General features: G+C 40.5%; 1 protein-coding gene across 6 annotated transcripts in view; it reads left to right on the top strand.

Moving 5' to 3' along the window:
- The window catches only part of ASH1L (ASH1 like histone lysine methyltransferase), a 185,567-nt gene that overhangs the window by 46,303 nt on the left and 116,596 nt on the right, over window positions 1-22,668 (top strand). For all 6 annotated transcript variants that reach the window (XM_040999029.1, XM_040999032.1, XM_040999031.1 and 3 more), the window contains exon 3: window positions 14,873-19,427. In XM_040999029.1, the coding sequence (XP_040854963.1) occupies window positions 14,873-19,427 (4,555 nt within the window). The remainder of the gene's footprint in view (window positions 1-14,872; window positions 19,428-22,668) is intronic.

The following is a 22,668-nucleotide window of genomic DNA, read 5'->3' as shown; positions in this document are numbered from 1 at the left end:
GCACATAATAGCTCAAATAGTTGGATCTCTGCCTCCCGTGTGGAAGACTCAGACTGAGTTCACGATTCCTAGCTTCTGCCTGGTCCAGCCTTGCTTGTTGCAGGATTTTTTTTTGTCTCTCCATTGTTCTGCCTTTCAAGTAAATGAAACATTAAACAATTCTTTGTGACTGCCATTTTGGAGTAGCAGGTTAGATCATTGTTTGCAACCTTAGCATCCCATGTGGGTGTTATATTGAGACCCAGCTGTGCTGCTTCCAATTCATCTTCCTGCTGATGCACCTGTGAAAACAATAAAAGCCAAATTACTTGGACCCCTGCACCCACATGGAAGACCTAGAAGAATCTCCAGGCTCGGGCCCGGTGCGGTGGCGCAGTGGTTAAGGTCCTCGCCTTGCACGCCCGGGATCCCATATGGGCGCCGGTTCTAATCCTGGCAGCTCCACTTCCCATCCAGCTCCCTGCCTGTGGCCCGGGAAGGCAGTCGAGGATGGCCCAAAGCTTTGGGACCCTGCACCCACGTGGGAGACCTGGAAGAGGCTCCTGGCTTCGGATCGGCATAGTATCGGCCCGTTGCGCTCACTTGGGGAGTGAATCATCGGATGGAAGATCTTCCTCTCTGTCTCTCCTCTCTGTATATCCGCCTTTCCAATAAAAATAAAATAAATCTTTAAAAAAAAAAAAAAAAAAAAAAAAGAATCTCCAGGCTCCTAAGTTTGGGGAGTGAATCAGTGGATGGGAGATTCTTTCTGCTTCCTTTTTTGTTATTCTGCCTTTCAAATAAATAAAAGAAACTCAAATATTTTCTGAATAAACAAAGTTGAATTGTAAAAATTATTTGAATTTATGTATGTATACATATTTGTGTAGTATCATATTATGTTTCAATATGTATATACATTATTTGTTTGAAAAAGAAAGGGGCAGAGACCCAAAATCAAATTGTCATTGTCATGGTCTACAGTCTGGTTCATAAAATGACCAAAGTAGCCAGAACTTGCCAAGCAGAAACCTGGAACCAGGAACTCCATGGTCTCCTCGGTGGGTAGTGAGGGACCAAGTACTTGGGCCAACCTTACTACCTTCCAGGGTGCATTGGCAGGAAGTTGTATTATAGCTTCGTAGCCGAGTTGCTAGGACAGGAACCAGTATTCCCCAATATGTGATTCTGACATTGCAAGTTCTGTTAACCCTGTGTACCCTCTGTAATCCCTTTGTTAGTTATTTAAAACAGTTCAAGGTCTGTTTTTTACGTTGTTATGCCAGCAATTCCCGCAGCCTGGTTCTTTTACCGTCAGCCAAAAACACCAGACTCAGTGAGGCGATTTCCGAAAACACCAGACACAACGAGGTACTTTAGAGGTTTATTCCAGCAGGGCAAGAATGGGACGGAGGTGGTGGTAAGAGCAGCGAGAAAGGGGGAACCTGGAGGCATCTGCACCGGGGCAGGAACAGGACTGAGGTGATGGGAGGGCAGCTAGGGGAAGGGAACATGGAGATACCTCTAGCAGGGCAGGAACAGGACTGAGGTGGTAGTAGGGCGGCAAGGGGAAGGTCAAATATAGGCACCTGCTCGCAAGGCACAAGGAAGCTGGATTAGGAGGGATTGAAGGCAGGCACTAGGGGATTGGTGCCTGCAAATGAATGCCTGAGGATAGTTGGTAAGTGGGCAGGGTTGAGGAAGGGTTGGGGGATGGGAATGAGATTCTCAAGTTCAGTTTTTTAAAAAAATATTATATTTGTTTTTATTGGAAAGTCAGATTTATGCAGAGACGGAGAGACAAAAAAAGACAAAGATTCTCTGCTGACTCACTTTCCAAGTGGCTACAGTGGCCATAGTTGAACTCGCCAGAAGCCAGGAGCCAGGAGCCAGGAGCTTTTGCCAAGTCTCCCATTCAGGTGCAGGATCCAAAGGCTTTGGACCATCCTCAACTGCTTTCCCAGGCCACAAGCAAGGGCTCGGTGGGAAATGGGGCAGCTGGGAAATGAACTGACACCCATATGGGATCCCAGCACATGCAAGGCAAGGATAGGCCGAAGGAAAAATTCAGTTTGTATCTAGAACAGGAACTTAGTCTTGAGATTTTCAGTTTCCCTCTCATACTACACTTGTTCAGAAAGTGAGTAGTTTTAAGACAGCAAGTGATACTTTGATATTGAAAACTGTTACATTTTGGTGCTGGGTCTAGTGTTGTAGCACAGTGGCTTAAACAATCCCTTATTCATACCATCTTAAGTTCTGACTGCTCTGTGATACTGTTGTCTTCTGATGTGCCTAGAAAGGCAAAGGTCAGACATGCGCCCATCTGAAGCCAGGAGCCCAGATCCTCTTCCATGTCTTCCTCCCGCCACAGCACCGGCCGTTGCGTTCACTTGGGGAGTGAATCATCAGACGGAAGATCTTCCTCTCTGTCTCTCCTCCTCTCTGTGTATATCTGACTTTGCAACAAAACTAAATAAATGTTAAAAAAAAAAAAATTGGGAACCTAAATTGGTTGATGGAATTTTTGGAAAAGTAAACCCATCATCATTGTCCTTAATATTTTCCAGATTTATACATGTATGCAGGGTCTCAAGGAATTGGACCATTCTTCACTGCTTTCCCAGGCCATAACCAGGGATCTGAATGGGAAATTGAACATCCAGGACTTGAACAGGTGCCTGTACGGGATGCTAATACCACAGATGAAGGATTAGTTTATTACACCACCAAGCCAGCTTCAAGATTTAGTTTTTTGAAAAGCAGAGTGACAGAGATCTCCCTTTCCAAATCCTGCAAAAGCCATGACCGAGCACAGCCATAGCCAAGAGCCTAGGGGGCTGTATCTGCATCATCCATCTAAGTGACAGGATGCTGTCATTTGCTGCCTCCCAAGTTGATTAGCTGAAAGCAGAATTAGAATTGGCATTCTGTACATGGGAAAGCCCCAGTGATAGCTGAACCTGCTCCGCCTGCCTCAATAAGTCCATGTTAACTCTGATTTTAGACACTATTTTATAAATACAATGAGTTCTCTATGTACAAACAGTCTGTTGCAATTTTACATTTTCGTCATTGATGCTTATGTTTATTTGCCAGTATGAAACAGTTGTGTTTATTATATTTTGTAGGTGAGCTTAGTCCTTTCTCAGTACACAACACTTCACTCTGCATTCTTGCCTGGTCTTTTATGAACTTAATTTAGCTTCATTGGGAATGGGATTTTTCACTGCAATGAAATAAGTGAATTGAAATCATTGTGGCCCACTTGTTCCCAAATTTGTAGTTTGTTCTTTAATTGAACTTAAGGTTAAGGCCTAATTTGATAAGGAGTTTCTTGAGAGGTTTTGAATTCATTTTGCAAGGAATTAAGGTATGTTTGTGTCACCTTTCCCTGGGTCTTTATTTCAACACTACTAGCTTATCGTTTAGGGCATCTCCCTTCTTGACAATCAGGCCTTGTTAAGACTGCCTCTGTCTTCTTTTGGTCCTCCTGAGAAATTTTATATGAGGCCAGCAGTTAAGTGAACATTGTGTCCTAATGCTAGTTTGAGTTATTGAGTTAAGTACAAGATTTCACCGTCTGCCATATGGCTAGAAATGTAAAGCTTCTGATGTGATTGTCCTATAAGAAATAACATTATTTACTTTATAGCAAATTTTCCTATAGCTTTTTATTCTTTCTAAAGTGGAAAGAAACTTTTTAAAATTTCCTATAAAAATTTATATTTGGGTTTTTTGGGACATAAATTTCATGTGGGGATAGCATTTTTATAAAAGATTATTTTATTTATTTGAATGGCATAGTTAAAGGCAGAGTGATAAAGAGGAACAGAAGGAAGAACTTCCATCTGCCGATTTAGTCCTAAAATGACCACAACATCCAGGAGTAGGCCATGTTAAATTGGGAGTATGGAACTCCGTCTAGGCTGTCATCTAAGTTGCAGTGGTCCAAGTACTTGGGCCATCTTTTTCTGCCTTTGCATGCATGTTTTGCAGGGAGATCTATTGGAAATAAAGCAGTCAGGACTCAAACCAGTGCTCATGTGGGATGCCAGTGCCTGCCCCCAGCCCTAGTTCCCACACATGCCAGCAGGTGCTGTGGCCTGTTCCTGTTCAGTCTTCCTTGAGCCTTGGCTCTTGAGCAGAGCCAGGCTCTGCTGGAAGGCCTGCCAGATTTCTCTTTCTGATGTACCCTGACTCAGCTCTCCCAATTGCAGTTAAACACAATTTCTTGAAGCATAAGATAATCATAATGATGCATCAGCTTTTCTCTTTCTGGCAATTCTTAAATTGCAAACCGATTCCAATTATTTTGAAATAGACTATTGATTTGTTGGTATGTAGGATTTAGCTTTTCTTTCCTATGCATTTCTTTCAGATAGAAATAGTATTGGGTTTTTCAAGCTACGTAGTTACATTAAATTGTACCTTTATGTAAAGTTGGTCTTGTTTTAGATAAAGCATATGTGTGTTTTGTTGAAATATCACTGAATTAGTATAAAATTTAACCTTTTAAAATGCTCAATTCAGATACTTTTGCTGTATTCCATATATTTGGCTTATACAGGTATCACCACTATTCAATTTTAAATATTTTAACTATTTTATTTTTTTATTTTTTGTGGCAATATTTTATTAAGAAACTGTCATGAAAGCAGAGAGAAATTCTTTTTATATGTATATTTTTTAATTCTTGAAATTTGTTATACAAATTTATCATACAGGAAAGGAGGAGGATCAATTTTTATATTACTTGGTTTGGACATAATATATCTGGCATAGACTCACAGCATTGTTTGCTGTTTCATTTTTTCATGAAGTATTTGAGTGCCTATTTGTGCCATAATCAAGTAATGCTGCCAAATGGGATACCTATATCCCTTATTAGAATGTAGGTTTTAGTCCCAGCTACTCCACTTTCTATTCAGCATTCTGCTACTGCTCCTGGGAAAATGATGAGTGATTGAGTTCCTGCCACATACGTGGTTTACCTGGATGGAGTTCTTGGCTTCTGCCTTCAGCTTGACCATATGGGGAGTGAACCCAGCAAATGGAATCTCTCTACCCTCCTCCCACCTCCTTTCAAATTAATAAATGTTTCAAAAATAAGCTTTAAAGAATCAGAATAAATTAGGAGATGGGTAATTGGATAATCTGCCATTTGTATATTGCTATTCCAAAACTTTGGTTACCACTGCCTTTTTGTGTGTATGTATTCTTTCTTAATTGTTCCTGAATTGAAACTTCCTTATTTATTTGTTTGAAAGGCTTAGCAACAGAGAGCGAGGCAGAGACAGAGATCTTCCATCTACTACAACAGTCAAGTCTAGGCAGAATGAAAGCTAGGAGCCAGAAACTCCATGCTGGTCTCCTGTGTGGATGGCAGGGACCCAAGTACTTGGGCTGTCTCCCATTGTCTTTCCAGGTACATTAGCAGAAAACTGTTTGGGAAATAGAGTAGTGAGGACTCCAGCCAGCTCTTTGAAGTGGGACACGAACTTGGCAAACAGTAGCTAAACACACTGTCACGCTGTTTGCACCCAAAGATTCCTTGTTCTAACTTAGAAGAGCTTGCATTTTTTTAATTGTACTTTGTGAAACAAGTGTTATTTTCAGTGACACAGTATTTTATAATAAAACTATATGACTGTACTCATTTTTTTTGTCATTATGATCCTATTTTATAATATTTGTCTTAAGAGTAAAGATTAAGTTAATGTTGCTGTTTAGGAAAGCTTTTCTTTTTTTATTTATTTTTTTGATTGTTGTTAACATTGTATTATGTTTTACAGTTTTATAGGCACTGGGATTCCCCCCACCCCTCCTACTGCCCTCCCCCCATGGTGGATTCCTCCACCTTAGGAAAGCTTTTCAATTTGAGATATATGAGATTATATATGTGGCAAGTAAATGCTATCATGTTAAATCTTCCTAAATTTATAGTACCTGAGTTTTATTTTACATCTTTGCACAGTTAATGGTGAATTACCTTAGCCTCATTGTAGGAGTGGAAGTAGAGCAGGAAAAATTGGTGCAAATTTGTCAAGCTTCTCAAGGTTACAGAATTTCAACAGCAGATGGCATTAGAGATCAGATTTAAAGATACATTACAGTAATTTAATAAAGGAGAGGGAAGTGAGCCATATTGAGGTTCAGTGTACAAAACGTGAAGCTTGATTGACTGTTGGGTTGTAGGTCTGTTTTGAGGGTGTGTGTGTTTTAAATCACTTCAAAATATAGTAATTTTAAGAAAAAAATTTTTGTTTTTACTGCTAAGCGCACTTCCTTCAAAAGCGGGGAAAAATTGAGGGTTTACTTCAGAATCTTATTCATAACTATAGCCTTTTAATTATCAGTGAATATCCCTTTGTACCAACAAATGCTTAATGTGAAGAATTAAACATTAGAAACTTTTAAAAAACGTAATAGAGGCCTGGCGTAATGGCTCAGTGGCTTAATATGTTAATCCTCTTCCTTTAAGTGTGGTATCCCATATGAACGTTTCCTAGTGTCCCAGCTGCTCCAACATCCCATCCAACTCCCTGCTGGTGGCTTGGGAAAGCAGTGGAGGATCGGCAAAGCTTTGGGACCCAGCACCCACGTGGGCGACTCGTAAGAGGTTCCAGGCTCCCAGCTTCAAATCAGCTTCAGAAAATAAGTAGTAGTGCCCAGTGATGTGGCCTGACAGCTAAAGTCCTTGCCTTGAACGCCCTGGGATCCCATATGGGCGCCCGCTCTAATCCCGGTAGCTCCACTTCCCATCCAGCTCTCTGCTTGTGGCCTGGGAAAGCAGTGGAGGACGGCCCAAAGCTTTGGGACCCTGCATCTGTGTGGGAGACCCGGAAGAAGTTCCTGGATCCTGGCTTCGGATTGGCATAACATCAGCCATTGCAGTTCACTTGGGGAGTGAATCATCGGACGGAATAACTTCCTCTCTGTCTCTCCTCCTCTTTGTATATCTGACTTTCCAATAAATAAATAAATCTTTAAGAATTAAAAAAGAAGTAGTAAAGAGAAAATATGATTAAGATAGTAGTATTTGTTGAAGTGAAATTATAACAAGAACTTATTCTTTCAGCAAAATAGGAACGAACTATAAAATTTAGTTGTTTTCCTATTTTTAATATATATGTATACATTTATTTATTTAATAGGTAGAGACAGGGCTGTCATTCACTGTATCACTCTCCTACTATACCTACAATATTTGAAGCTGGGATCCAGGAACTGAATTCAGTTCTGCCATGTGAGTGAGTGCCAGGAACCCAGTAATTCCAGCTTCCCTAGAGTGCATTAGCAGAACCCAGCCACTTCCCAGTGGAATATGGACATTATCACAGGGCCAAATGCTGCCCCCGATTGGTTCCTTTTTAACAAATATGTCTTGTTTGTTTATTTTGAAAATCATAGATACACAGTCAGGGAGAGACCCAAGTACTTCTGCTTCTATTGCTTCCATAGGTGCACATTATTAGGAAAATGGAGTCATGAGTAGGAAGATGGAGTCCAGAACTCAGATCCAAACCCTTACCCATCAAACACATTTTAAAAACTTTTAACACATCTTATTGATTTTTACAGTAAGCAATGGTACCACATAAGGCCAAATGAAACAATGTTTTTGTTACTAAAATGGCCTATTGTGTTTATCCAAGGACCTTTGAACTACTTTGTGACTGTTCTCCTTAAGTGTAACTAGAAAATTTGAGATATGTTAAGTAAGAGATCTTGGGGCACATTGTTGCATCCTGCCTGTTGAGTACCATCTCTGGGAACAGAATTCTATTTTATAAAAATGTGTAAAAAGATCTAAAATGCAAATCTGCATTATCCTACTCGTGCCTTTCCACTCTTATGTCTTGTTGGCAAAAACTGTTAAAGGAAGAAGATCTGAAGGTATATAGGTATCTTGTAGTTCTTTCCATGATGGATTCTGTCTTCTTACCTTCATCTTGTTTTTGCTTTGGAAGTTGCTTCAATTAGTTATTTTTGTAGTAGAGAAGAGACTGAACACAGTGCCCAGGTACTCCGTTGCAGCAGCAATGATGCATTCTCCTGGATCTTCACAGTTTTGCAGGAAAGCCTGTTTTTCTCCACTTACAAAACAACAGACATGCCGAAGGAGGCAACCATTGATATGTCCTAAAGCGTTGAGATTGGTTTCCCAAAGAAACTTCTATTATGGAAACATGTTCCTTACATGGAGGGAAATAATCATTCCTCCTATAAGACAGAGCAACCTGTGCTATAAATGTATCAAGAATATTAGTTGACTGTCATAATTAGATTAATCAGGTCCATTCTCAGTTCTTACTTTCCTTTTGTAATAGGAACTTCTCTAATCACTGCTGCATTTAGCTGAATGAGTAGTTCACTTTCTCTTAGTGTAGAATGTAACGGTTAACTACTTGTGTCTATTCTTTGTTTTAATGATTTACTAGGTAATGCAGTTTGGGGAGTGTGAATATTTCTCATTGCATTGTTGCTCTTGCTCATGGAAAAAAAACATTATTGAAACAAAGTGTTACAAGGCAAGGCTTCTTTGGTCTCGGAGAATTAAATCTAAATACCAACATTTGGTTTCCTTCATTCATATGCTGATTTTGTGGTTGCCTGTTCTTATCTTTTATGTCAATGATTTTAAAAACCTCTAATAACCCTCACATACAGACTACTCAGTGCATATTACTATTTTGTGATACAGCTGCATTGAATTGAGTGAAGACTTTGACAAAGTGTCAAGGAGTTAAACGTTGTGATGGTAAAATTTGGTACTTTCATGAAAATTGGTTAATAGGAGCACAGGATTAAATACATGATAAAAAGACAATGTTTTCTCTCTAACTTCACTTTGTAAGTCTTAAGCACTAGGCAACTAGGCACATAGTTGTGAGTTGTAGGGTTTCACAACTAGTCAGATGAGAATTTATGGGGAAGGAAAGCCTGAGAGAAAGAATACAAATTAAATTAGGTATGAGCTGTTGTAGTGGGTGTTTTTTGGTTTGTTTGTTTGTTGTTGTTTTTTAAATTTTAAATGTTATGATACAATTGTTTAGTCTGGGATTCTCCCACACACACCTAGTTTCCACCCCTGACTTATAGTGAGTTTTTGTATCACTTTTGTTTTCCCATGAAGAAAACCTAGTGGACAGCTCTGTGGTACCACAGGTTAATATACACACACACGTATATGTGTATATATATGTATACATATATATTTATTTTACTGGAAAGGTAGATTTATGGAGAGAAGTAGACACAAAGATCTTACATCTGCTGCTTCCCCAAATGGCCACAATAACCAGAGCTGAGCCAATTCAAACCAGGATCCAGGAGCTGATACTGGATCTCCCATGAGGGTGCAGGGCCCCAAGGCTTTGTGCTGTCTGTTGCTGCTCTCCCACGCCACAAACGGAGCTAGATGGGATGTGGAGTAGGCAGGACACAAACTGGCACAAATATGAGATGCTGGTGCTTAGAGGTGGAGAATTAACCAGTTGAGCCATTAACACCTGGCCGTAAATGCTCATTGAACAGCAGCACCCCCTATTTTTTTAAACTTTTATTTGTTCATGATTTTTACATAGTTGATTAGGGTGATAAGGGTTTAGGGCTACAGGAAGGTGGGTGAGATAACCATTTCCACATTCTCTTTTTTTCCTTCCTGTATCTGGAGGAAGGGAGGAGATAAGGAAAGAAGCCACATCCAGCTGCCCAAATGCCTCTACATCCTGGGCTCAGCCACTTGACACCAACCCAGGGTCCCTGAAGTCGGGCATGTTCTGAGAGTTGTGCTCAAGACGTTTCGATAGTTCAGCAGTTCTGAATTACTGCCGGTCTCGCCACTCCAAGCACGATGAAATCTTTCCAAAATCCACCAGTTGACATACTTGATCTTATGGTCTTCGTTTGCCAAGATACTGCTAATATTGGCTGGGGTAATTGATCAATTTGTACTGTCCTCCATCTTCTGTTGTGGTACTAGGTGTTCTCTGCATGTTCCATGTACTGTCCTCCATGTGCACCTGGATATCTACTCAGTCTAAGGCACTGAGAAAGCCCAGCTCTGTCACATGCACTCCATGGTCAGATTATGGAACCTGCAATTTTCTCCATGCTTGGGGTTCTGAGTCCAGTGGTTCAGTTGGAGAGATCCCCAAAGAAACCTCATCTGAAGTGACCCCAGACCTGATTCTTGTATGTGCTTGCCAGTACAGTGTCCGGCACAGTCCGTCACCCCAATTAGCTTCTGCATATACTGCATATACTGGTGGTTGCAGTTGTTGGGTCAGTTCTGTCTCCATCTCTGTCTTCTACACAAACCAATGGGTGTTGCAGCCCACCCAAAACCTTTGCACCACATGCTTGTCCTTCATGTACACCAGTGGGAGCTGAAGTCTAGTTGGAGCAACCCATAATAACTTCCACCAGGTCTACTCCCTACCCTGGTTCCCATGCTTGCCAGTATGTACAGCAGACTGGTCCAGTCTGTCCCAGTCCTTTTCAGCTCTCCCACATGTCAATGGACATTAAAGGCTAGTTCAACCCAACCAGCCCCACTATCCAGCCCACACAAATGCCAGAGTGTGTCATTCTCTGTTTAGCCACCTCTGCAATTTAAGAACACTTTGCAAGTTGATTTCATTCACTAATATTTTAAGATTGATGAAAATAGTCAACTATATTTCTGGTTATATACAGTAGTTCTGTAAATTGTGTTCTGTGCCCTAAGTATTCTTTAAACACACTACTTGTGAAATATTCTTTTCATGAGATTCCTGAGCACACAGCTTGTGAAATATTCTCTGCTAAAGATGCCCAAACTCTCAAAGCCTTCACCATGTCTTTCCTGTTGTCTATATCAATTTGAGAAGAATTTTCTTTAACTTAGTTTTGCCTTTGTTTACTGTTTTCCAATCTATATAAGTTTTTTCTTGCAGTCAGATTCATTTTATCATTTGCTGTTGTGGATAAGTTTGATTCTATTATCATCTTTGCTTTCAAGAATACATGTTTAAATAACTGTTGTGGGGGGCTTGCATCATGGGATAGCAGGTAGAGTCACTGCGTGCAGCACTGACATCCAACATGGGTACCAGCTCAGTCCCCTGCTGATCCGTTGCCAATTCAGCTCTATGCTCATGACCTGAGAAAAGTAGCAGAAGGTGGTCTCAGTGCTTGAGCCACTGCATCCACTTTGTAAGAATTGTTGCAACCCTTACCTCACTGAATTTTGGATGATTTTTATTAGTCAGCAAAGAAATACCATAACCATTAGTGGTCATTTGTAGTTCCACACCTGCATCCCCAGACTCTGGCAATCATTTAGGTACTTTGTTATATATGTCCCTGTTGTTCCCCCCGCCCCAACCTAACTGTGGCCATATATTCTGTGACCATCATCTTCCCATTATCTTCTTTAAAAAAAAAAAAGATTTATTTCAAAGTCAGATACACAAAGAGAAGGAGAGACAGAGAGGAAGATCTTCCATCCCATGATTCACTCCCCAAGTGAGTGCAACAGCCGGTGCTGTGCCTATTCGAAGCCAGGAAACAGGAACTTCCTCCTGGTCTCCCACGCAGGTGCAGGGTCCCCTGCTTTTCCAGGCCACAAGCAGGGAGTTGGATGGGAACTGGAGCTGCCCGGATTAGAACCGGCGCCCATATGGGATCCCAGAGTGTTCAGGGTAAGGACTTTAGCCACTAGGCCACCACGCCAGGCCCCCATTATCTTTTATTGTCTTAAGTTTCCAGCTTCTGGGAACGACCATCCTATTCATCTGTAAAATTGAATATATATTCCTTTGATTATAGAGAGTGAGTGCTAGGTCATATGGTTGTTCTTTTTTTGCTTTTAAAAAGTATTTTTATTACACAGTTGCCAGCACCGGGCCAGGCAGAAAGCCAGGCTCTTCATCCAGATTTCCCAAGTGAATGGCAGGGACCCAAACACTTGGACCATCTTTGTAACATTCCAAAGTGCATTAGCAGGGAACTGGTTTAGAAGTAGAGCTGCTAGGACAGCAGCCTATCTCCACACAGGATGTTGATGTCACAGGCAGTGGCTTTACTTGCTATACCACAACTCTGGCCCTTAACCTGCTTTTGAGACACATATATTCATGTATCTTTTAGATTTTTAAATAGAACTATTTGGATTCTTGCTATTGAACTCATTTCCTTGGGTACTTTTATTTTCCCTTATTAAAGTTATATTTTGTAAATTTTCCTTCCACTCTGAAGTTTTTTTTTCTTTACTCTGTAATTTACTTTCTTTACTCTGCAGAAGGTTTTTGTTTTAATGTAATTTTGTTTTTCTTTCTGCTTTCATTGCCTTTGTTCTTGAGGTCATTGCTCGAAGCAGTATCATGGTCTCTTTTCCAGTAATTTTATGCTTTCAGACCCAGTGGTTAAATATTTAACCCATTTGGCATTTTTTGTATATACTAAGAGATAAGGGTCTACTTCATTTTTCTTTATGTTGATATCCAATTTTTGTATTACTTTGTATGGGAGAGGCTATCCTTTTCCCAAAGTATTATTATTGTCTTTATTTGGTGATGGTTGTGTTATACTGTTTTATTTTTAATTTCTATTTTTTAATTTATCATACGATGCTGTATAGTCTGGTATTTCCCTCCTCCCATTTTCCGTTCACCCCCCTGATTGATTTTTCCCATAATGTCACTCTCTTCATAAGGAGTTACAATTCCATCAGTCGGCTATCTAAGTGTGCCCTAACATTGCTGGTACAGACAAAGTGAGTCCATCATCCCATTGTCTACATATATCCAACACTTTCATTGGGAGTCCATCATTTGTTTGGAAGCAGAGATGCATGTTGCATTGGGTCTACATTTCTGGATATGGTAGTCTTCATTTAACCACCACTATACATTCCAATTTTCATGATGGATTCCTTATATTAGAGAAAATATATGTTATTTCTTTTTGTGATTGACTTATTTCACTGACCATAATTATCTGTAGTTGGGACCATCCAGTTGCAAATCATATGATTTCATTCTTTTTAATGGCTGAATAATATTCCATGGAATAGATGTACCACAATTTAATTAGCCATTCTTTGGATGGACATCTGGGTTGTTTCCGCTTCTTTGCTATTGTTGATTGTGTTGCTATAAATATAGGATTCCAGATTCCCTTCTCATATGCAGATTTCATTTCTGTTGGGTAGATTCCTGGGAACCAGGATAGCTGAGTCATATGGTAGATTTATTTGCAGACCTCCAAGCACTCTCCATATTGATTTCCACAGTGGTTGTATTAGCCTATTCCCACCAGCAATGAATGGTAGTATATCATATAGATCACTGCATAGCATTGTGTTAATATCTTCCCTTTTCTTGCATGGATTAGTGGTTATGTTGATTCCTAGCCTAGTATGATCATTGTATTTTTGTTATTCCATCTTAAGATGGACCTTTGAAATGGAATTCCTGATTGAAAAAATATAGTTGCATGCCTGTGAAGTTTCTCTAATTGCTAACCAAATTCCCATCTATATAAAGATGGTAACATCTTGAATACATTTCATTTCTCTTCTGCTTGGATTTTAGTTGAGAGTTTCTAATCTTTCCTTTTTTATTTTGTTTTTCCATGTGTCAGTCCTGTATCAGTATTTCATGTATCATATTTGTTATAGTTATGCTCTTGCTTTGTATTTTCCTGTTTTTCCTTCAGTGAACAGTATAGTGAACTTTCCTTATTCCTGAAATACTAGTGGTATTTTACATAGATGGCATCATATTTAGAAATTTACCTTAAGAAAATTATCCTTTCTGCTGACAAGCACTAGATGTGTTTGTATTTTTTAGTTAGTACTCCAAGGTAAAACAGACTACTGTGTGAAGTAGTAAATATTAGATATAATGTGAGTATTCAGAATTTGGTAGGCATAATGCATTTTGAAATTTTTTATTGTAATTTTTCTGAAGAAAAAAAATTTTACTGCATTTATGTATTTGTAAAAGTTATGCAAAAAGAGAAGGAAGAGAGAGAGAGAATCATCTGTTGGGTCACTTTCTGGATTACCAGAGCTGGGCTAGCCTGACCCCAGGAAGCAAGAAGCTTCATTTCGGTCTTACAGGTGGATATCTGGGGCCCAGATATTTGGTTATCTCTTGTTACTTTTCTCAGGCTATTTGTAGGGAGTTGGATCAGAAATAGATCATCTGGGACGTGAGTTGGCTGCTTATGGGATGCTGGCATTGCAATTGATGGCTTTATTTACTGCTCTACCACACTGGCGCAATATTAACTTTCTTTATTCATTAAGAAAGAACATAAGTGCTTATTCAGGTTCTTTTAAGAGGATTTGACTAGTCATGAAAGTAGTTTGCTGTTTAAGGTAATGTCAAGGTCCTAGTACATTGGCTCAGTGGTTAACTCATCTTGCAAATCCCACATAGGTGTTGGTTCATGTTTTAGTTGCTCGCTGCTTGTATCCTGGGAAAGCAGTAGAGGAGGCTCAAGGCCTGGGGACCCTGTCCCTGCAAGGGAGATCTGGAAGAAGCTCCTGGATCTTAGCTTTGGATTGGCTCAGCTCTGGTCATTGCAGCTACTTGGGGTGTTCCAGTGGATGGAAGATCTTTCTGTTTCCTCCTCCATAAATTTGATCTGCCTTTCCAATAAAAAATATTAAAAAAAAAAAAAAAGATAATGTCAAATGTATCTTGGGGATATTTCTGAAAATCCAGTAATAAACAGGGCTGAACGTTGACATTAGAGTCACATTTGCTTTTTTTTTTTTTTTTTTGGTTCTGTTATGTAGCCTATCTGATAGAAGATCAATTTATTGCAGTGTAAAACTAAACGTATTTGTGTAAGATTTACTCTCTCTGAAACCTTTTTCTTATTCCAATTTTAGGACCCTTCAAAGTTGTACAAGAAAGCAGGGGATGTTGCAGCCATTGAATGTCAATCTGAAGAAAGCATCCGTCTTCATTTGCAGGGAGAAAACAATCCTTTGTCCAAGAAGCTTTCTCCAGTACACTCAGAAATGACCGATTATGTTAATTTGTCACCATCTACTCTTGTTGGTAGTCGGGATCCTGATTTAAAGGACAGAGCATTACTTAATGGAGGAACTAGTGTAACGGAAAAGTTAGCACAACTCATTGCTACTTGTCCTCCCTCCAAGTCTTCCAAGACAAAACCGAAGAAGTTAGGAACAGGCACTACAGCAGGATTGGTTAGCAAGGATTTAATCAGGAAAGCAGGCATTGGCTCTGTAGCTGGAATAATACACAAGGACTTAATAAAAAAACCAACTATTAGCACAGCAGTTGGATTGGTAACTAAAGATCCTGGGAAAAAGCCAATGTTTAATCCAGCAGTAGGACTGGTCAGTAAAGACTCTGTGAAAAAATTGGGCACTGGCACTACAGCTGTATTCATTAATAAAGACTTAGGCAAAAAGCCAGGTACTATCACTACAGTAGGACTGCTAAGCAAGGATTCAGGAAAGAAGCTAGGAATTGGTATTGTGCCAGGTTTAATGAATAAGGAGTCTGGCAAGAAGTTAGGAATTGGCACAGTGGTTGGACTGGTTAATAAGGACTTGGGAAGGAAATTGAGTTCTACTGTTGGCCTAGTGGCCAAAGACTGTGCAAAAAAGATTGTAGCAAATTCATCAATGGGATTGGTTAATAAAGACATTGGAAAGAAGCTAGTGACCTGTCCTGTGGCAGGATTGGTCAGTAAAGATTCCATAAATCTTAAAGCTGAAGCACTGCTCTCCACTCAGGATCCACTTAAGGCTTCTTGTAGTACAAACATCAGTAATCATGAAAGTCAAGAACTTTCTGAGTCCTTGAAAGACAGTGCCACCAGCAAAAATTTTGAGAAGAATGTCATGCGGCAGAGTAAAGAAAGTGTCCTGGAAAAGTTCTCAGTTCGAAAAGAAATCATTAATTTGGAGAAAGAAATATTTAATGAAGGAACGTGTATTCAGCAAGACAGTTTCTCATCCAGTGAAAGGGGATCTTATGACACCTCAAAGCATGAAAAGCAACCTCCTGTATATTGCACTTCTACAGACTTTCAACTGGGAGGTGGTTCTGATATAACTACAGCTAAATCTCCGTTTAGTGCAGTAGGAGAAAGCAATCTGCCTTCCCCATCACCTACTGTATCTGTTAATCCTTTAACTAAAAATCCATCTGAAACGTCTTCACAATTGGCTCCTAATCCATTACGTCTAAGTCCTACTACAGAATTAATGGAAGAAATTTCTGAATCTGTTAAGAGTCAGTTTACTTCTGAAAGTGCTCATTTGAATGTTGGTCATAGGTCAATGGGTCATAGCATAAGTATTGAATGTAAAGGGATTGATAAAGAGCTAAATGATTCAAAAACTACACATATAGATATTCCAAGAATAAGCTCTTCCCTTGGAAAAAAGCCAAATTTGACTTCTGAATCCAGTATTCATAGCATTACTCCCTCAGTTGTTAACTTCACTAGTTTATTTAGTAACAAACCTTTTCTAAAACTTGGTGCAGTAACTGCATCAGACAAACACTGCCAAGTTGCTGAGAGTCTAAGTGCTAGTTTACAGTCCAAACCATTAAAAAAAAGAAAAGGACGAAAACCTCGGTGGACTAAAGTGGTTGCAAGAAGCACATGCCGGTCTCCAAAAGGGCTAGAGTTGGAGCGATCAGAGCTTTTTAAAAATGTTTCCTGTGGCTCACTATCAAATAGTTCTGAGCCAGCCAAGTTTATGAAAAACATTGGATCATCATCATTTGTAGATCATGACTTTCTTAAACGTCGATTGCCAAAGTTGAGCAAATCCACAGCTCCGTCTCTTGCTCTGTTAACTGATAGTGAAAAACCGTCTCATAAATCTTTTGCTACTCATAAACTATCCTCTAGTATGTGTGTGTCCAGTGACCTTTTGTCTGATATTTATAAGCCCAAAAGAGGAAGGCCTAAATCTAAAGAAATGCCTCAGCTAGAAGGTCCACCTAAACGGACTTTAAAAATTCCTGCCTCTAAAGTTTTTTCTTTGCAGTCTAAAGAAGAACAAGAACCCCCCATTTTACAGCCAGAAATTGAAATCCCTTCTTTCAAACCAAGTTTGTCTGTGTCTCCTTTTCCAAAAAAGAGAGGCAGGCCTAAGAGGCAAATGAGATCTCCAGTCAAGATGAAACCACCTGTGCTGTCTGTGGCTCCATTTGTTGCCACTGACAGTCCAAGCAAGTTGGAGTCAGAAAGTGACAACCAGAGAAGCAGCAGTGATTTCTTTGAGAGTGAAGATCAACTTCAGGATCCAGATGACTTAGATGACAGTCACAGGCCAAGTGTTTGCAGCATGAGTGACCTTGAAATGGAACCAGATAAGAAAATTACCAAGAGAAACAATGGACAATTAATGAAAACAATTATTCGCAAAATAAATAAAATGAAGACTTTAAAGAGAAAGAAACTGTTAAATCAGATTCTTTCTACTTCAGTAGAACCAAGTAATAAAGGGAAAGTGCAATCCAAGCTCCATAATACAGTATCGAGTCTTGCTGCCACATTTGGCTCTAAATTGGGCCAACAAATAAATGTCAGTAAGAAAGGAACCATTTACATAGGAAAGAGGAGGGGTCGCAAACCAAAAACTGTCTTAAATGGTATTCTTTCTGGTAGCCCTACTAGCCTTGCTGTACTTGAGCAAACAGCACAACAGGCAGCTGGGTCAGCATTAGGACAGATTCTGCCTCCTTTGCTGCCTTCCTCTGCTAGTAGTTCCGAGATTCTCCCATCACCTGTTTGCTCTCAGTCTTCTGGGACTAGTGGGGGTCAGAGCCCTGTCAGCAGTGATGCTGGCTTTGTTGAACCCAGTTCAGTGCCATATTTGCATTTACACTCCAGACAGGGCAGTATGATTCAGACTCTTGCAATGAAGAAGGCCTCAAAGGGCAGGAGGCGATTATCTCCTCCTACTTTGTTGCCAAATTCTCCTTCTCACTTGAGTGAACTCACATCTCTGAAAGAAGCTACTCCTTCCCCAATTAGTGAGTCTCATAGTGATGAGACCATTCCCAGTGATAGTGGGATCGGAACAGATAATAACAGCACATCAGACAGGGCAGAGAAATTTTGTGGACAGAAAAAGAGGAGGCATTCTTTTGAGCATGTTTCTCTGATTCCCCCTGAAACTTCTACCGTCTTAAGTGGTCTTAAAGAAAAACATAAACACAAATGTAAGCGCAGAAATCATGATTATCTAAGCTACGACAAGATAAAACGACAGAAACGAAAACGGAAAAAGAAATACCCGCAACTCCGAAATAGACAGGATCCAGACTTTATTGCAGAGTTGGAGGAACTAATAAGTCGTCTAAGTGAAATTCGAATCACCCACCGGAGTCATCATTTTATCCCCAGAGACCTTTTGCCTACTATCTTTCGAATCAACTTTAATAGTTTCTATACACATCCTTCATTTCCCTTGGACCCTTTGCACTACATTAGAAAACCTGACCTAAAAAAGAAAAGGGGGAGGCCCCCAAAGATGAGGGAGGCAATGGCTGAGATGCCTTTCATGCACAGCCTTAGTTTTCCTCTTTCTAGTACTGGCTTCTATCCCTCTTACGGCATGCCTTATTCTCCCTCACCCCTCACAGCTGCTCCTATAGGGTTAGGTTACTATGGGAGGTATCCTCCCACTCTCTATCCACCCCCTCCATCTCCTTCTTTCACCACTCCACTTCCACCCCCTTCTTATATGCATGCTGGTCATTTACTTCTGAATCCTACCAAATACCATAAGAAAAAACATAAGCTACTTCGACAGGAGGCCTTCCTTACAACTAGTAGGACTCCCCTCCTTTCCATGAGTACATATCCCAGTGTTCCTCCCGAAATGGCTTATGGTTGGATGGTTGAGCACAAACACAGACATCGGCACAAACACAGGGAACACCGATCTGAACAACCCCAGGTTTCCATGGACACTGGTTCTTCCCGATCCGTCCTGGAGTCACTGAAGCGCTATCGCTTCGGAAAGGACTCTGTTGGAGAGCGATACAAGCATAAAGAGAAGCATCGGTGTCATATGTCCTGCCCTCATCTCTCTCCTTCTAAAAGCTTGATCAACAGAGAAGAACAGTGGGTCCACCGAGAGCCTACAGAAGCTAGTTCCCTGGCCTTGGGATTGCAGACACCTTTGCAGATTGACTGTTCAGAAAGTTCTCCAAGTTTATCTCTTGGAGGTTTTACTCCCAACTCTGAGCCAGCCAGCAGTGATGAGCATACAAACCTTTTCACAAGTGCAATAGGCAGCTGCAGAGTTTCAAACCCTCACTCCAGTGGCCGGAAGAGATTAACTGAAAGCCCTGGACTCTTTTCCACACAGGACACTACACTCAGTCGTCCTCACAGAAAGGAGCCACTGCCTTCCAGTGAGAGAGCAGTGCAGACTTTAACAGGTAAGAGGGCTGTTTTGTTGGCTGCTGTTTTTGTTAGGGTACATAATAGATTATTTCACCCACCAGTTGCCTGACCCATGTAATTGAGTTGTTAACTGTAATTTTGTCAAAGCTCATTTCCTTAAACTTAGAAAAATAAAATGGGGAATGTCTTTAATTAATCTCATGTGTTTAGAAGAGAGATCATTGTCAAAACAACAGTGAAAAAATACCACTTTGTAAAGTCAGAAAACTCTTACCTGAAAAGTCTTACAATGTCTTATAATTGCTTTCATGAGACATGGCTCATAGATATCAGTAGTATAGAACCCAGTAATTACAAATTCCTCTGTGTTACAGGGAAGATATTAAGCTGTGCTTCTAAGTAAATAATGAAGCATTGAATATTTTCAAAGTTAACATTAATATTCAGAGAGACTTCATTTTGTGTAACATCCTTAAGCATCTTTATAAAGAAGTGATTTGATTAATTTAAAAAGAGAAGCAGGTGTCTGAGTAATGCATTGGTGGATTTTCTGATTTTCATTATTCAGAAACTTGAAAAATAAAAACAATATAAAGAGGGAAAAAACTTTGATTGGATTGTTTAGTGGCTTTGTAAATGAATGATTGGTCGGTAAGTTACTGACTTTGAGGTATTTGCCAGACAGAACTTTGTATACCATTATTATATAATAGGGAATAAGACACACAGTTTTGTTGTTTCATGTAAATTTCAGTGGAGGGGACCAGGCTCAGAGAAGACTTTCCTAAAAAAGCAGAATGGAAGGATGAGCACCCATTATCTGGGTAAAAAGTATTCCATTTTTTTCACTCATTGACTCATTCATTGAATTTCAGAAACATAAGTATATTGGTCACTGGAACATAGTAGAGAGGAAAAACCTGATACCTGACCTCACTAATTTTCAGCTTACTGAAGGGAGACAAACTGCAGAATGATAATCTAATAAATAATAGCACAATTAAAAAGAATCCTCTAAACTTTATATTCAATAATAGAGGGCAGAGGGATGAGAATCTAATTAAGTTAATTAATCTAATTAACTCATTGAGGACAAAGGATAAAATGTTGGTACTTGAAGGATGAGAATCCATGGTGAAGAATGTGTTTGAATATCCAAAACCAGGAAATTAGCCAAACTGAAAAAAAAGAAAAAAGGCCTAATTGTGGTAGGAAAGTAACTACAAAGGAGAAAATGTTGAGCGATATTAAGGATTATGGATTTTATACTTAGCACAAAACTAGAGAAGTATTGACAGTAGATTTGCACTTTTCAAAGATAATTTTCGCTCCTGTGTGAATCAGGGAGGATAAAAATACATGTAAGGAAACTTACTAGGGAATTAATTATGTAGAGGATAGTGGTTAAAATAAGGTGGTAGCAGGTTTCTGTATTAACATTTGGGGGATTGGTGGATACATACACTGAGAGTAAGCTGAAAGAGAAGCAATTTTAGGAGAGAGTACAGATTTCTTCATAAAACATGGATAATTTAAGTAATTAGTGTCTCAATGGAAGTGGTGCAGCAGATTTGTATATCCAACTCTGGAACTCAATACAAAAGATTAGTGGGATATGAGCATTTCACTGCAACTCTTTAAGACCTAAATATTGAATTATCATAGTTTGTTTACTGTTATATATGAATTATTTTCTATGGATAATCTTTACATCATTGATTAGGACACAAAGGATAAAGGCCTACAGGAAAGTGGGTAAGACCATTGTTTCCAGATTATTATCTTGTTTTTTCTGTATCGGGGTAGAAGGGGAGATAAAGGGTGAAGCGCCACCTATCCCAGGTCCCTGATGTGGGGCATGTTCCAAAGGTCCTGCTCAAGTGGTCTCGATAGTTCAACAGTTCTAAATTGCTGCCATTCATGCCATTCCAAGCATCATGAAATCTCTCCAGACTCCACTGGCTGACACAGTTCAGCTTAGAGTCTTAGTTTGTCCAATTTTCACTGCCAACACATGGCTGGGGTACTTGATTGATTTGTTCTGTCCTCCGTCCTCTATTGTGGTGTCAGGTATCCTCTGCAGGTTCTGATGGACTGTCCTCTGCTCCATGTGCACCTGGATATGCTGTCCACTACTCAACCAGCCTCTGAAGAGGCTTGGCTTTAATACTTGCACTCAATGGTCAGACCATGGAACCTGCACTTCTCTTCATGATTAGGGTTCTGTGATCACCAGTTCAGATGGAGGGATCCCCAAGGAAACTGAGGTTGTTGTGTGTGCTTGCCAGTACAGGTTCCAGCACAATCTGTCACTCCAATCAGCTTATTCCTAAACTGGTGTTTGCATTTGCTGTCAGTTCTGTTTCCAGCACTGTCTTCTGCAAGAACCAATGGGTGTTGCAGCACACTCTCAACCCTTACACAAACCAGGGGGAGCTGCAGCCTAGTTGAAGTGACCTGCAATAACCCCCACCAGACCTGCCCTCTTCTCTGGTTCTCATGCTTGCCAGTATGTATGGCAGACTTGTCCAGTCTGTCCCACATCCCATTTAGCTTTCATACATGTCAATGAGCAATGAAGCTTAATTCAACCCAATCGTCCCCCACCTGGCCCACACACATGCTGGCAGGTGCCGTTCTGTCTAGCCATCCCTGCCCCTGTCCTGGTTCTCATGCTCTCCGGTGGGAATGGTAGCCCAAGAGGGAGGTGCCCACTATTTCCTTACTGGGCCACTCCTACTCCCGGAACATGCACTCTCCAGGTGGTTCTGCCATTTAACTTGACAGAATTAGCCCCCCAGTGCCAGACTTTGCCAGCTGATGCTATGGCAAAACCCAACCAATCCTCACCCACTCTGATTTATGCTTGCACCAATAAGCACATTCATCCGAGCCTAGCTTTTCCCTGATCTAGTCCACATGAAGCCCACAGGTGTTGTAGCCCTGTCTCATCTGGTGTTTCCCATCCCAATTCCTGCTCCCCAGTGGGAATGGAGGTTCAGCACGGGAGCCCTCCACATTCCCCCTACCGGCTATGCCCGCTCCCTCCCTGTTTCTCACGTGTGCTGTTTGGGCACTTTGGCCCAGTCTAGCATGGCCCCCCTTCGCCTCAGCATTTGCCAGTGGATGCTGTAGCTCGGCCTGGCCCATCTCCAATTCCAGCTGATGCCTGTGAGGCTTACAGCCTATTCCAGCCCAGCAGGCACTCAGTCCTTGCCATAATTTGTACTGGTAGGTGTTGCGATTGAACCCTGCCTAACCTACAATCTGTACTGG

Source organism: Ochotona curzoniae, unplaced genomic scaffold, assembly GCF_017591425.1.
Source record: "Ochotona curzoniae isolate NIBS_2020 unplaced genomic scaffold, NIBS_Ocur_1.0 scaffold_1037, whole genome shotgun sequence".
NCBI lineage: Eukaryota > Metazoa > Chordata > Mammalia > Lagomorpha > Ochotonidae > Ochotona > Ochotona curzoniae.
The sequence above is the reverse complement of the archived record's forward strand: the minus strand, read 5'-3'. Positions and strand labels throughout refer to the sequence as shown.